The sequence below is a fragment of the Henckelia pumila genome, chromosome 3 (assembly GCF_033568475.1).
Source record: "Henckelia pumila isolate YLH828 chromosome 3, ASM3356847v2, whole genome shotgun sequence".
Classification (NCBI taxonomy): Eukaryota; Viridiplantae; Streptophyta; class Magnoliopsida; order Lamiales; family Gesneriaceae; genus Henckelia; species Henckelia pumila.
Window position 1 is genome coordinate 50357088 of NC_133122.1, and position 12492 is coordinate 50369579.

A 12492-nucleotide genomic window follows, 5' to 3' on the forward strand; every position below is an offset into this window, starting at 1 on the left:
TAATCTGTTGGAGTCCATAATCAAGCCATAGCTTGAAGAGGTAAAATATTAATTGTTATTATTATTTTACTTGCATAATTTAATCATTAGGATTTGATACTCATGATATGGAATCGTTCCATATAAAAAAAATTTAAACTTCCGCTGCACCGGGTATCAGATCTATGATCTGAAAACGTGTTCCAACAGTGGCGTCAGAGACAGGTTGCTCTCAGATCAAACGATTAAATTAATCGATTGTTCAAAATTTCTAAGCCTCGGGTTTTAGAAACGAAAACAAAAATTTTTAAAATTATATTTGATGGACAAACCGGGGCAGCGACGGGCTGCCCGAGCCCATGCCCCACGTGGGGGCGGGGCTGCCCGGGAACGTCCCGGGCAGCCCGGAAAAATTAAAATTTGATTTTTAATTAGAATTTTAATTTTTTTGAAATTTTAGTTTTTGGTCCGATCGAAAATTGTTTTTGATTGGTCCACGAGGCATCGGGTAAATTTGTTTGAGTCCGAAATTTTTAAAATTGATTTTTGGATAAATTTGAACTTTTGGAAAATTTATAAATTTTATCCGTTAAATTAGATTTTATAAAATTAATTATTTTGGTACAATTGATGATAAGATATGATCTTATGTATATATTAGATAAAATTTGATTTTATCTTTTAATTATGTTGCCATTACATATTATCCAATGATTTAATTATTGAATTAAATATTGGATAAAGGATGATCGATTGCCATGACCAATTTTGTAGGTGTATGTTAGGAAATTTACATTTGGTTTTTATTATTGTTGTTGGGTTTTATTAATGGGCTTGGTTTATGGTCCAATTTGATTTGTCATTTGTAATAAAAAGTGGGTCTGGTTTATGGCCCGTTCCCACCATTAAATATGTATCCCCTACTTGTCATCAAAATTTATTGTAAATTTATTAGACTTAGTGGGAGATAAAGATTTGAAGACAAAGGTGGGCCCAGCAGACAATAAAGACCGAAAATGTAAATTGGAAGCTCAATGTAATAGGATTGCATTGCATACTTGCATACTCGTGATTGGCAACCACGGGTCGATTAGTTTTGGGGTCGATCATCCTAAATATAATATATGATATTATTGTTGTATGCATGTTTAGACTAAATTGTATGAATCCCGCAGGCATACAAATATGATATGATGAGACAATTTTTCAAAATTAAAAATCCCTCATTTTAAATATGATTTAAAATTAATATCAAGATAAACAAAAGGGAATTTAAATATTGTTTAAATGTTCCTACCTTCCATCAACGATCAATGTATGAGATGCTACCCGCGAGCACGGTCCGACTCATATTATTGGGGGGGCCCGTTCGTCGGAAAGCTGTACATTGGATCGACACATGTTGTACGTTGGATGGAACTCCCATGGGATTGGCTCATATTATTGGGGATCCACATGGCGACCGTCCATCACAACTTAATATTGATGGGTCATCTTGACATGTCACAATAAACGGCGTCATATTATTGGGCCCTTATTGGACATGAGGTAAAAACATGGGGGTTGCTTTGGAAGCAATTGGGTTCTACCTTTTGAAAATTATGGTTGGCTGATATTATTTGGAACTATGATTTGTCAATTGGACTTCATGTTCCCACTAAGGAAATCGGTTTCTCGTTTTCACTAGAGGGTAGTGAAATCATTAAAATAGTGGGAGTGAAATTCATAAAATTAAATATTGTCATATTTTATGTCTTAGTAAATTAATTAAGCAATCACTAATTATTGTCTGTTTTTTTTTCAGTATTTCATTACAATGAATTCACGCAATCCACTATTCTCAATTCTCGAACAAAACAAACTGACTGGCGCAAACTATACGGAATGGTTCCGTAAGTTAAGGATTGTTCTTAGTTCGGAAAAGGTTTTCTACGTGTTAGAAAAGCCTCCTCCGAAAGAATCCCCAGCTGATGTGAGTCCGGAAGAATTGGCCAAACTTGACAAATGGTGGGACCATGATATCAAGGCCAAATGTTACATGCAGGCTTCGATGTCTGATGAACTTCAGAGGAGATTTGAGAATGCAGTGAATGCTGCTGACATTCACGATACTCTCAAGGAACTTTTTGGAGCTCAGTCAAGATCGGAGAGGTATGCCACCATCAAAGAGCTCGTGACATGCCGCATGCGAGATGGGACTTCGGTCCGTGACATGGGGTACACATGATTGGGCTCATTGAAAAGTTGGTAACACTCGATTTGACATTGGAGCATGAACTGAACGTGGACTTGTTACTTCTTTCTCTTCCTTCGTCGTTTGACGGCTTTGTGATGAACTTCAATATGAACAAGATAGAAGCCACCCTTGAAGAGATGGTCAATATGCTTGTGACTTATGAGGCCACATTAAAGAAGGATAAATCGGTACTCTTGGTTGGTTCCTCTTCTAACTCTAAGAAAGGGCCAAGTGGAAAGGGTAAGAAACGTTCTGCCCCACCCAAGAAAATTATACCAAAGAAGAAGATCAAAACAAAGGCTTCAAATGTGAACGGATCTGAAGACGTTTGCCATCACTGCGAGAAACCCGATCATTGAAAACGTAACTGCAAATTATATCTCGAGCAGTTGCGAACTGCAAAGGGTATGTTTCACATTGAAATAAATGTTTCACTTAATACTACTTTTTGGGTATTAGATACTGGATGTGGATCTCACATTTACAATGATTTGCAGGTAATGACAAGAAGTCGTAAGCTTAGGATGGGTGAGACCCAGCTAAGGCTCGGAAATGGTTCTAGAGTTGAAGCCAAAGCTGTGGAAGACGTTTATTTAGTTTTGCAGAACAATTTTAAGTTACTTTTGAGAGATGTTTTATTTGTGCCAGATTTGGTTAAAAACATTATTTTTGTTTCTATGCTTGATAGAGATGGTTTTTCTTGCAATTTTGTGAATGGGATTTGCAATATTTACAAGAATGAATGTTTGATTGGATGTGGACAACTTGAAAACGATCTATATAACTTAAAATTAAAAGACGTACCAATTAATTATGTTGATAAACCGGCAACAACAAATAAAAGGAAAAATGATAATCAAAACCCGGCAAACCTTTGGCATGCTAGGCTAGGTCATATTTTCTCAAGGAGGATGAACAAGCTAGTGGGAGAGGGCATGTTTGATATGTCTGATATTAACTCTCTACCTACTTGTGAGTCCTGCCTAAAAGGAAAATTAACTAAATCTCCTTTCAAAGGAAAACCTGAGCGTAGTTAAAATCTGTTGGATTTGATCCATACAGATGTTTGCGGTCCATTTAGTATTGGTACTAAATTTGGTCACACCTACTTCATTACCTTTACTGATGATTATTCTAGGTATGGGTATTTATATTTGGTGAAATATAAGTCTGAATCATTTGAAAAGTTCAAAGAATTCAAGGCTGAAGTAAAAAATAAACTAGGTAAAAGTATTAAAGCACTTCGATCGGATCGAGGTGGAGAATATTTAAGTACCGAGTTTTTGGACTATTTAAAAGAGAATGGGATTCTCTCTCAGTGGACTCCTCCTATGACACCTCAGCTTAATGGTGTTTCGGAGCGTCGCAATCGAACTTTGTTGGACATGGTTCGATCCATGATGAGCTTCACTGAGCTCCCACCTTCATTTTGGGGCTATGCGTTTGAAACGGCGGTATTGTTGTTGAACAATGTCCACACTAAAGCAGTGGATAAAACTTCATACGAGTTATGGAATGGCAAAGCTCCTAAGTAATCGTACTTAAGGATTTGGGGATGTCCTGCTTACGTGAAGCGAACAGTGGGAGATAAGTTGGATAGTCGATCCACCTTATGTTATTTTGTAGGGTATCCGAAGAATTCAATTGGATATTATTTCTATCATCCTACTGAAACAAAAGTATTTGTTTCGAGGAATGCCACCTTTATGGAGAAGGAGTTCTTACTTGATAAGAAAGGCAAGATGATGGAACTCGAAGAAATTCGAGAAGAACCCGAGATACAAAATAACGATCCCACACCTCAGGAACCATTAAACGACACGCCTCTTTCTAGAAGATCCGAGAGGACTTCTAGACCTCCTATTCGATATGGTCTACTTCTTGAAGGGGATCAAAATGAACCCGACATTGGATGTGATCCAAGAAACTTCAAGGAAGCAATTTCTGATGCGGATTCGAATTTATGGCTTGAAACTATGCAGTCGGAAATAGACTCGATGCATATAAACTAAGTTTGGTCTTTAGTAGATCCTCCCGATGGAATTGTTCCAATAGGGTGTAAATGGATCTACAAGAGAAAACTTGGGCCTGATGGTAAGGTACTGACCTACAAGGCACGATTGGTCGCAAAAGGTTATACTCAAAGACAAGGAGTTGACTATGATGAAACTTTTTCACCGGTCGCAATGTTCAAGTCCATAAGAATCCTTATTGCCATAGCAGCTTGGTATGACTACGAGATATGGCAAATGGATGTGAAGACTGCATTTCTTAATGGAAACATTAAGGAAGAGATCTATATGATGCAGCCAGAGGGATTCACATCCATGGGAAGCGAGCATAAGGTATGCAAGCTTCAGAGATCAATTTATGGTCTCAAACAGGCATCAAGAAGTTGGAACCAGAAATTTGATGAAACAATAAAGGATTTTGGTTTCATCAAGAACCCGGAGGAACCATGCGTGTACAAGAAAGTAGTTAAGGATGCTGTGACATTCTTAGTACTTTATGTTGATGACATCATACTCATTGGGAATGATGTAGGGATGTTGCAGTCAACAAAGATATGGTTATCAGGTAGATTCTCGATGAAGGATTTGGGTGAGGCGTCCTATATTCTAGGAATACAGATCTATAGAGATAGATCTAAGAGAATGATAGGACTCACTCAAGCAATCTACATCGACACCATATTGAAAAGGTTTTCTATGGATGAGTCCAAGAGAGGACATCTACCTATGTGTCATGGAGTTTCTCTATCCAAGTCTATGTCTCCCAAGACTGACGAAGAGATAGAGAAAATGACACACATATCATATGCATCAGCCATAGGTAGTATCATGTATGGGATGATATCTACCAGACCATATTTAGCCTTTGCTCTGAGTGTCACGAGCAGATATCAGGCCAATCCCGATCAAATGCATGGAAATCTGTGAAGGATATTCTAAAGTACTTGAGAAGGACTAAGAATATATTCATGGTTTATGGAGGAAGAGAATTGAAATTGGAAGGCTATACCAACTCTAGCTTCCAAAGTGACGTGGATGACTCGAAGTCAACCTCTGGATTTGTATTCATGCTCAATGGTGGTGCTGTCTCTTGGAAGAGTTCCAAGCAGGACATCACAGCGGATTCCACCACTGAGGCAGAATACATTGCAGCATCAGCTGCTGCTAAAGAGGTCGTTTGGATGAGGAATTTCGTCCAAGAGTTGAGCGTAATTCCTAAAGATGTTGGTCCAGTCCCGGTGTACTGTGACAACACTGGTGCCATTGCTTAGGAAAAGGAACCAAGGTCTCATCAAAGATCCAAACACATACTGAGGAAATACCACATCATTCGAGAGATCGTGGAAAGAGGAGACATCACTGTCGAGAAAGTGGCCTCTACAGACAATATCGTTGATCCACTTACTAAGCCCTTGCCAGGACCATTGTTTGAGAAACATCGCGAAGCAATGGGATTACGTAGTATGACTAGTTGGCTTTAGGGCAAGTGGAAGATTGAAAGAGTGGGTGCCCGGTTAGCCAACTTGTGGCTAAGGGCTTTTATGACTCTATGTATAAACAATCTTTTGTTTAATATAATTTACACTTTTTATAATGGCATTTACTTTATCTTTTATCATGTTATTATGTTGTGACATATTATACGATGTTTAGATAAAGACCTTGAATATACTATAGTGTAAATAAGATGAGATAGTGAATAAAGAGAGATCACTATCATGAGACACATCTTATGAGCACTGTATATTCTAAACAGTTCCTAGTCAATTGAGTTGTCCGCAAATAAGGATAAGGATCGCTCGAGATTGAGACTAGCATTTGCGATGTCGAGTACCACGTTTCATTGGTATGGAACATAGAGATGTTCAAAGCATGCAAATGGATATTCATATGATGAATGATCGAACTACCCTATTCGGACTTTTCAAGTGGTTATTATTAATTGAGTGGATAAGTCCGCGGTTTTGGTTGTACACCATTAGTCCTTATTACTTGAAACATCATGGAGACTCTATATGCTAGTACTGTACTTTGACTCGTTTACCAACTCTATGAGGGTCATCAGGTGTCGGGATTGGGTACAGTTACGACACATATAGGAGTCGATGCTTTGTTGTCAAGGATTCACCACACGCTTGCGAGTGTGGATATCCTATGCGATTTGAGGAGATATTAGTGTGACAAATCTCTGGCCAAAGTACTCGATGTGATTTAGGTTAGTTGGTTTCCTAGTAGCACATGCGATGTCACTATTTGATCTTCAAGATGCATTGCATAGTTATCGAATCTCGAACGACTCTCGATGTACCAATGGTTGTTGATTCGATCGGGATATATGGATGAAGGGACCGTACTGTACGCTAACCAAAACCTACTGGTTCTTGCAGGTACTATCAGTGATACCTATGGAATCATGGGGCGATGTTGCTAGGCGCTCTTACCATGATTCGATGGGTAAGTCGGAAATTGTTGTTCCGAGTCACAAGGAGTTGTGAGCCCACGGCTAGCTGTATCCCTGAACCATTGAGGGTCACACAAGTAATGGATTACTAATCCCCGTTGAGATAGTTAAATTTAAAGAGTTAAATTTAATGAAAGAGAAGTTGGACTTCTTAACTAAAGGGAGTGGAATTTCCTAAAATGACATAGGGATGGGCATTTTTGGAAATCACTGAATTCGGATTCAGAAAAATTATCTTGACTTTAAAAGGTGCAGAAATGGTTTCTGTGCACATTGGTGAAATCAGTTTATCAATCGGAGTCATGATGAATTTTATATTAATTTCTATAATAACAGGCTTGGCTTGTTGGGCTTAAGTTATGGATTATGGGCCCTAAGGAGTTAGTGTCCTAATAGACATATAACTTAATCCAGTCTAGAAATTATATATATATATATATATATATATATATATATGTGTGTGTGTAATTTTCGAAAACAATACAATTCCATCTTGCAATTTTCGAAAATCACATCTAAATATTAAAAGGAATTTTTGAAATCCCTTCTCCCTTTTTGAGAGAATTCAGTCTGTGATTTTTATGAAAAATTATATTCTGAATTGACAGATAATATCTGTTTAATCTCTTTGATAAACATCTAATTGATTTCTAGTGCAATCAATCAGAGGGTTTTAGTTTTCTGTTCGTGGACCTAATTCCGAAAATTGATCGAGCAAGTCATCAGTTCCTGGGATTTACAACAAGAGCAGATTTAATCTGTTGGAGTCCATAATCAAGCCATAACTTGAAGAGGTAAAATATTAATTGTTATTATTATTTTACTTGCATAATTTAATCATTAGGATTTGATACTCATCATATGGAATCGTTCCATATAAAAAAAATTTAAACTTTCGCTGCACCGGGTATCAGATCTATAATCTGAAAACGTGTTCCAACAAAGAGGCCATATCAAGCTCCAGCTAAAAGGAGACCGCAACAGCAGCAGCGCCAAAACCCCAATCAGGCGCGACCTCAGGGACAGAATCAACCGAACGCTAACGCTCCAAGGCCGGCGAATGCACCTATCTGTCAGAAGTGTGGGAAGTCACACTCCGGTCAATGTATGCTTGGGACCAATACTTGTTTCTCTGCAAGAGGCCAGGACATTTTGCCAAAGACTGCCCGCAGTCAAAGGAGCCTGTCAAGGGAAGAGTGTTTGCTATGACTCACGATCAGGTTGACCCAGATTCTGCAATTGTCTCAGGTATGATTCGTATTGCTGATTTACCTGCATTCGTGTTGATAGATACAGGAGCTACGCACTCTTTTATGTCTGTTAGTTTTATGATGAAATTGAGGGTCTTGCCGGATGAATCTATTTCGGAATTTTGTGTGTCGTTACCCTCAGGAGAAGAACTGAAAAGTAGTAGTGTGGTAAGAAATTGCAAGGTTCAAATGCAAAGTCTAGTTTTGTGTGCATATTTTATTATTTTGAAAATGGTGGATTTCGATGCAATTTTTGGGATGGACTGGTTGACTCGGCATGAGGATATTATTGACTGCAAACGGAAAACTGTCTCTGTGAAAGATCAGAACGGAAAATCGTTGGTGTTTCGCACTACGTCTAAGAAGAGCGCACCAGGTATGATTTCTGTAGGAACAGCCTGATAATTATTGAGTAATGGGTGTACAAGATTTCTTGCGAGTCTAATTGGTGATCTGGAGGTACAGCGACCGAAACTTGGGGAAGTGGAGGTAGTGAAAGATTTTTCGGAAGTCTTTCCCGATGATGTTGCGGGATTGCCTCCAGTCAGGGAAGTCGAATTTGGGATATAATTGTTGCCTGAAACTAAGCCAGCTTCTAAGGCACCGTACAGATTGGCACCGACCGAGATGAAAGAATTAAAGGATCAGTTGCAAGAGTTTCTAGATAAGGGGTTCATCAGACCGAGTGTATCGCCTTGGGGTGCACCGGTGTTGTTCGTCAAGAAGAAAGATGGGTCAATGAGATTGTGCATTGACTACAGAGAGCTGAACCGAGTTACAGTGAAGAACAGATATCCCTTGCCCAGAATAGACGACTTGTTCGACCAATTGCAAGGGGCAGAGGTGTTCTCAAAAATCGATCTACGATCAGGTTACCATCAACTGAGGGTAAAAGATGCAGATGTACAGAAGACAGCATTCAGGACTCGCTATGGCCACTACGAGTTCTTGGTAATGCCATTTGGGTTGACCAATGCACCAGCTGTGTTCATGGATTTGATGAACAGGGTGTTTCAACCTTTCTTGGATCAGTTTGTCATAGTCTTCATAGATGACATATTGATCTATTCTCGCAGTAGGGAGGAACATCGTCAGCACTTGACTACAGTGTTGCAGATTTTGAAAGAAAAGCAGCTATATCTAAATTCAGTAAGTGTGAATTTTGGCTGGAGCAGATTTCATTTTTGGGTCATATAGTTTCAGCTAAAGGGATTGAGGTCGATCCGTCTAAGGTGGAAGCGGTTCGGAATTGGGTTGCTCCGAATAATGCTACAGAAATACAAAGTTTCTTGGGTTTAGCATGCTACTATAGGAGATTTATTCAAGACTTCTCTAAGATAGCTCTACCACTGGCTTCCTTAACTCGAAAAGGTGTGAAGTTTGTGTGGTCAGATCAATGTGAGAAGAACTTTGCCGAATTGAAAGAAAGACTGATGTCAGCGCCAGTGCTAGCAATTCCCGAAGGCACGGGTCGTTTTGTGGTTTATACCGATGCTTCTAAGAGTGGATTAGGAGCTGTTTTGATGCAGGATAATAAAGTAATAGCATATGCATCTCGACAGCTAAAGGTTCATGAGAGAAACTACCCGACTCATGATCTTGAATTGGCGGCAGTGGTTTTTGCTTTGAAGCTTTGGAGACACTACTTGTACGGCGAAAGGTGTCAGATTTTTACTGATCACAAAAGCCTAAAATATTTCTTCACTCAGAAGGAGTTGAATTTGAGGCAGAGGAGATGGCTGGAATTGGTGAAGGACTACGACTGTGACATTAGCTATCATCCGGGTAAGGCTAATGTTGTAGCAGATGCATTGAGTCGCAAGTCTGCGACATTGAACCAATTGGCAGTCCAGCAGGAATTGATTGCTGAAATTGAATGGATGAGGTTGGAGGTATTCGAACCAATGGAGGTATGCACTCTAGCAGCCTTAACAGTAGTACCTAGTTTGCTTGAGAGAATTCGTGCAGGCCAAGCTTTTGATGAACAGTTGACATTGTGGAGGAACAGAGATGAAGCTAATGGTGGTACATTGTACACTGTCAAAGATGGAATTGTTCATCACCGAGGTAGAATGTGGGTGCCAGCAGTAGACTCACTGAGAGTTGAAGTGATGACTGAAGCCCATACTGTTCCGTATTCCATTCATCCAGGAAGTACGAAAATGTATAAGGATCTGCAATCCTTATATTGGTGGCCAGGAATGAAGAGGGATGTTGTTAAATTTGTGAATGAATGTTTGACTTGCCAGCAGGTGAAGATCGAGCATCAGAGACCGACAGGACTCCTGAAACCATTGTCAATACCCACATGGAAGTGGGAATATGTCACCATGGATTTCGTGGTAGGATTGCCAGTTTCAACGCGAAGGATGAACTCGATTTGGGTGATAGTTGACTGGTTAACTAAGTCAGCTCACTTTATTCCAGTCAGGAATAACTTCTCGATGAATCAGTATGCAGAGTTGTACATTCAAGAAATTGTCAGATTGCATGGAGAACCAGCGAGGATAGTATCTGACAGAGACCCTAAATTCACTTCAAACTTTTGGGGAAGTTTACATAGAGGATTGGGAACGAAGCTAGCTTTCAGTACAGCTTTCCACCCTCAGACAGATGGTCAGTCAGAACGAGTGATCCAAATACTCGAAAACATGTTGAGAGCTTGTATGATCGACTTTGGAGGTAATTGGGAATCGAAATTTCCTTTAGTGGAGTTTACTTAAAACAATAGTTATCAAGCAACTATTGACATGGCTCCTTATGAGGCGTTGTATGGGAGAAGGTGTAGAACTCCCCTACACTGGGATGAAGTTGGAGAGATAGCTGTTTTGGGACCGAAAATAGTGACCCGAACAGTAGATGTGATAGCCAAGATCAGAGACAGAATGTTGACAGCTCAAATTCGACAGAAAAGTTACGCCGACCAGCAACGTAGAGATTTGGAGTTTGAAGTAGGTGACCATGTATTTTTAAAGGTGTCACCATGGAAAGGTATTATAAGATTCGGGAAAAAAGGTAAATTGAGTCCAAGATATATAGGACCTTTTGAAATCCTAGAAAAGGTTGGGGCTCGAGCTTACCAAGTGGCACTACCACCCAACTTGGAGGGTGTTCACAATGTCTTCCATATCTCCATGCTAAGGAAGTATGTGGCAAATCCTTCTCATGTTATTCGCCATGAGCCAGTGGATTGGATGCCAGACTTGTCCTACGAGAAGATGTCTGTTCAAATCTTAGACAGACAAGTTCGTAGGTTGAGAAACAGAGAGATTCCAATGGTGAAAGTCTTATGGCACAACCAGTTGGTTGAGGAAGCTACCTGGGAAACCGAGCAGGATATGCGAGCACGCTATCCTGAACTGTTTGGTAAGTCAAATTTCGAGGACGAAATTCTTTTAAGGAGGGTAGAGTTGTAAGGTCCAAAAAGTCCACTAGCTTAATCACGGTTAATTGATTAAATTATATGATTTAATGCATGTTATTTAGAATGTTTAATTGTTATGTTTAATTATGTGATTAATTTAAATGCCTGAAATTGTAAGCATATGTATGATTTTAAAGTTTTCATCTTGGAATTAATCGTGGGTCGCAGGAACAAGTCTAGCCTTGAAACGAGTTAAGAAAATATTTTAAATTAAGTTTAAAGGGATGCAGTGTATTTTTATTTAAGTGAGAGAGTAAAAAAAAAAAAATTAAAGGATTTTAAGAGTAACTAATGGGCCGTGTTGAAGCCCATTAGTCACAAAAGAAAAGCGTTCAGAATTTATTTCTGAACACTCATTTTGAACGCTCACTTTTCTTTTTTCAAAATCTCTCTCGAACACTGCGATCTTCAGGCTAGGGTTCTTCCACTTCTCAAGGCTCGATCATTCCGCCATCCAGGTTAATCCCAATCAGACGATTCAGACAAGTTTTTACTGATTTTGAAACTCATTCAAGAATATATGTAGTTTGAAGGTAAAACCCTAGGTGTTTGATTGATGATCTATGCATGTTTCTTAAAAATTTTATGAGTATGTTGCTTGATTGTGATACGTGAAGCATTCCTGATGTGTTCGGTTCATGTTTATTGAGTTTTGAAAGATTTGAATGCAATATATCAGATTTTTGGGTAAAAGTAGTTATGAAGGTTTTTGATTCAAAATCTTTGAATGTTTGATGTATTGGTACAAGTTATTTTGAAATTTTGATGTTGTTGAATGGTATTTTTTATGGAAAAATCGTCCCTAAGCAGTGTGGTTTTGAAAAAGAGCAGAAAAGATCAGTTTTTGGAAAAAAGAGTCGCGACGGCGCGCCCGCGCTGCCAAGCAGCGCGCCCGCGCCTGAGTCGCGCATGTCTGCGCACAGGAGGCACGCCCGCGCCGAGCGCCCGCACTTTTGCAAGCGGGCGGCGCGCCCGCGCTGTTGAGGCAGCACGGCCGCGCCTCAGGCTCGATTTTTCCACCCCATTTTATGAGTTTTTGAGTCCTAAAAATCATGATTTTGGTATTTTAATTATTTTTAAGAATGTCCATGAATAAGTTTAAAGTTTTCAGGGTCCGAAACGGACGGAAT

The 12492-nt window shown here is 39.4% G+C and overlaps 1 protein-coding gene across 1 annotated transcript in view; it reads left to right on the forward strand.

The window, feature by feature from the left end:
* Positions 1 to 12097, forward strand: part of LOC140888698 (uncharacterized) — a 31106-nt gene extending 19009 nt beyond the window's left edge. Inside the window, exons 9-16 of the mRNA XM_073296398.1 lie at positions 7828 to 8314; positions 8720 to 8889; positions 9114 to 9600; positions 9742 to 10092; positions 10191 to 10322; positions 10366 to 10558; positions 10721 to 11304; positions 12042 to 12097. Coding sequence (XP_073152499.1) covers positions 7828 to 8314; positions 8720 to 8889; positions 9114 to 9600; positions 9742 to 10092; positions 10191 to 10322; positions 10366 to 10558; positions 10721 to 11304; positions 12042 to 12097 — 2460 coding nt within the window. The remainder of the gene's footprint in view (positions 1 to 7827; positions 8315 to 8719; positions 8890 to 9113; positions 9601 to 9741; positions 10093 to 10190; positions 10323 to 10365; positions 10559 to 10720; positions 11305 to 12041) is intronic.
* Positions 12098 to 12492: the final 395 nt, after the last annotated feature.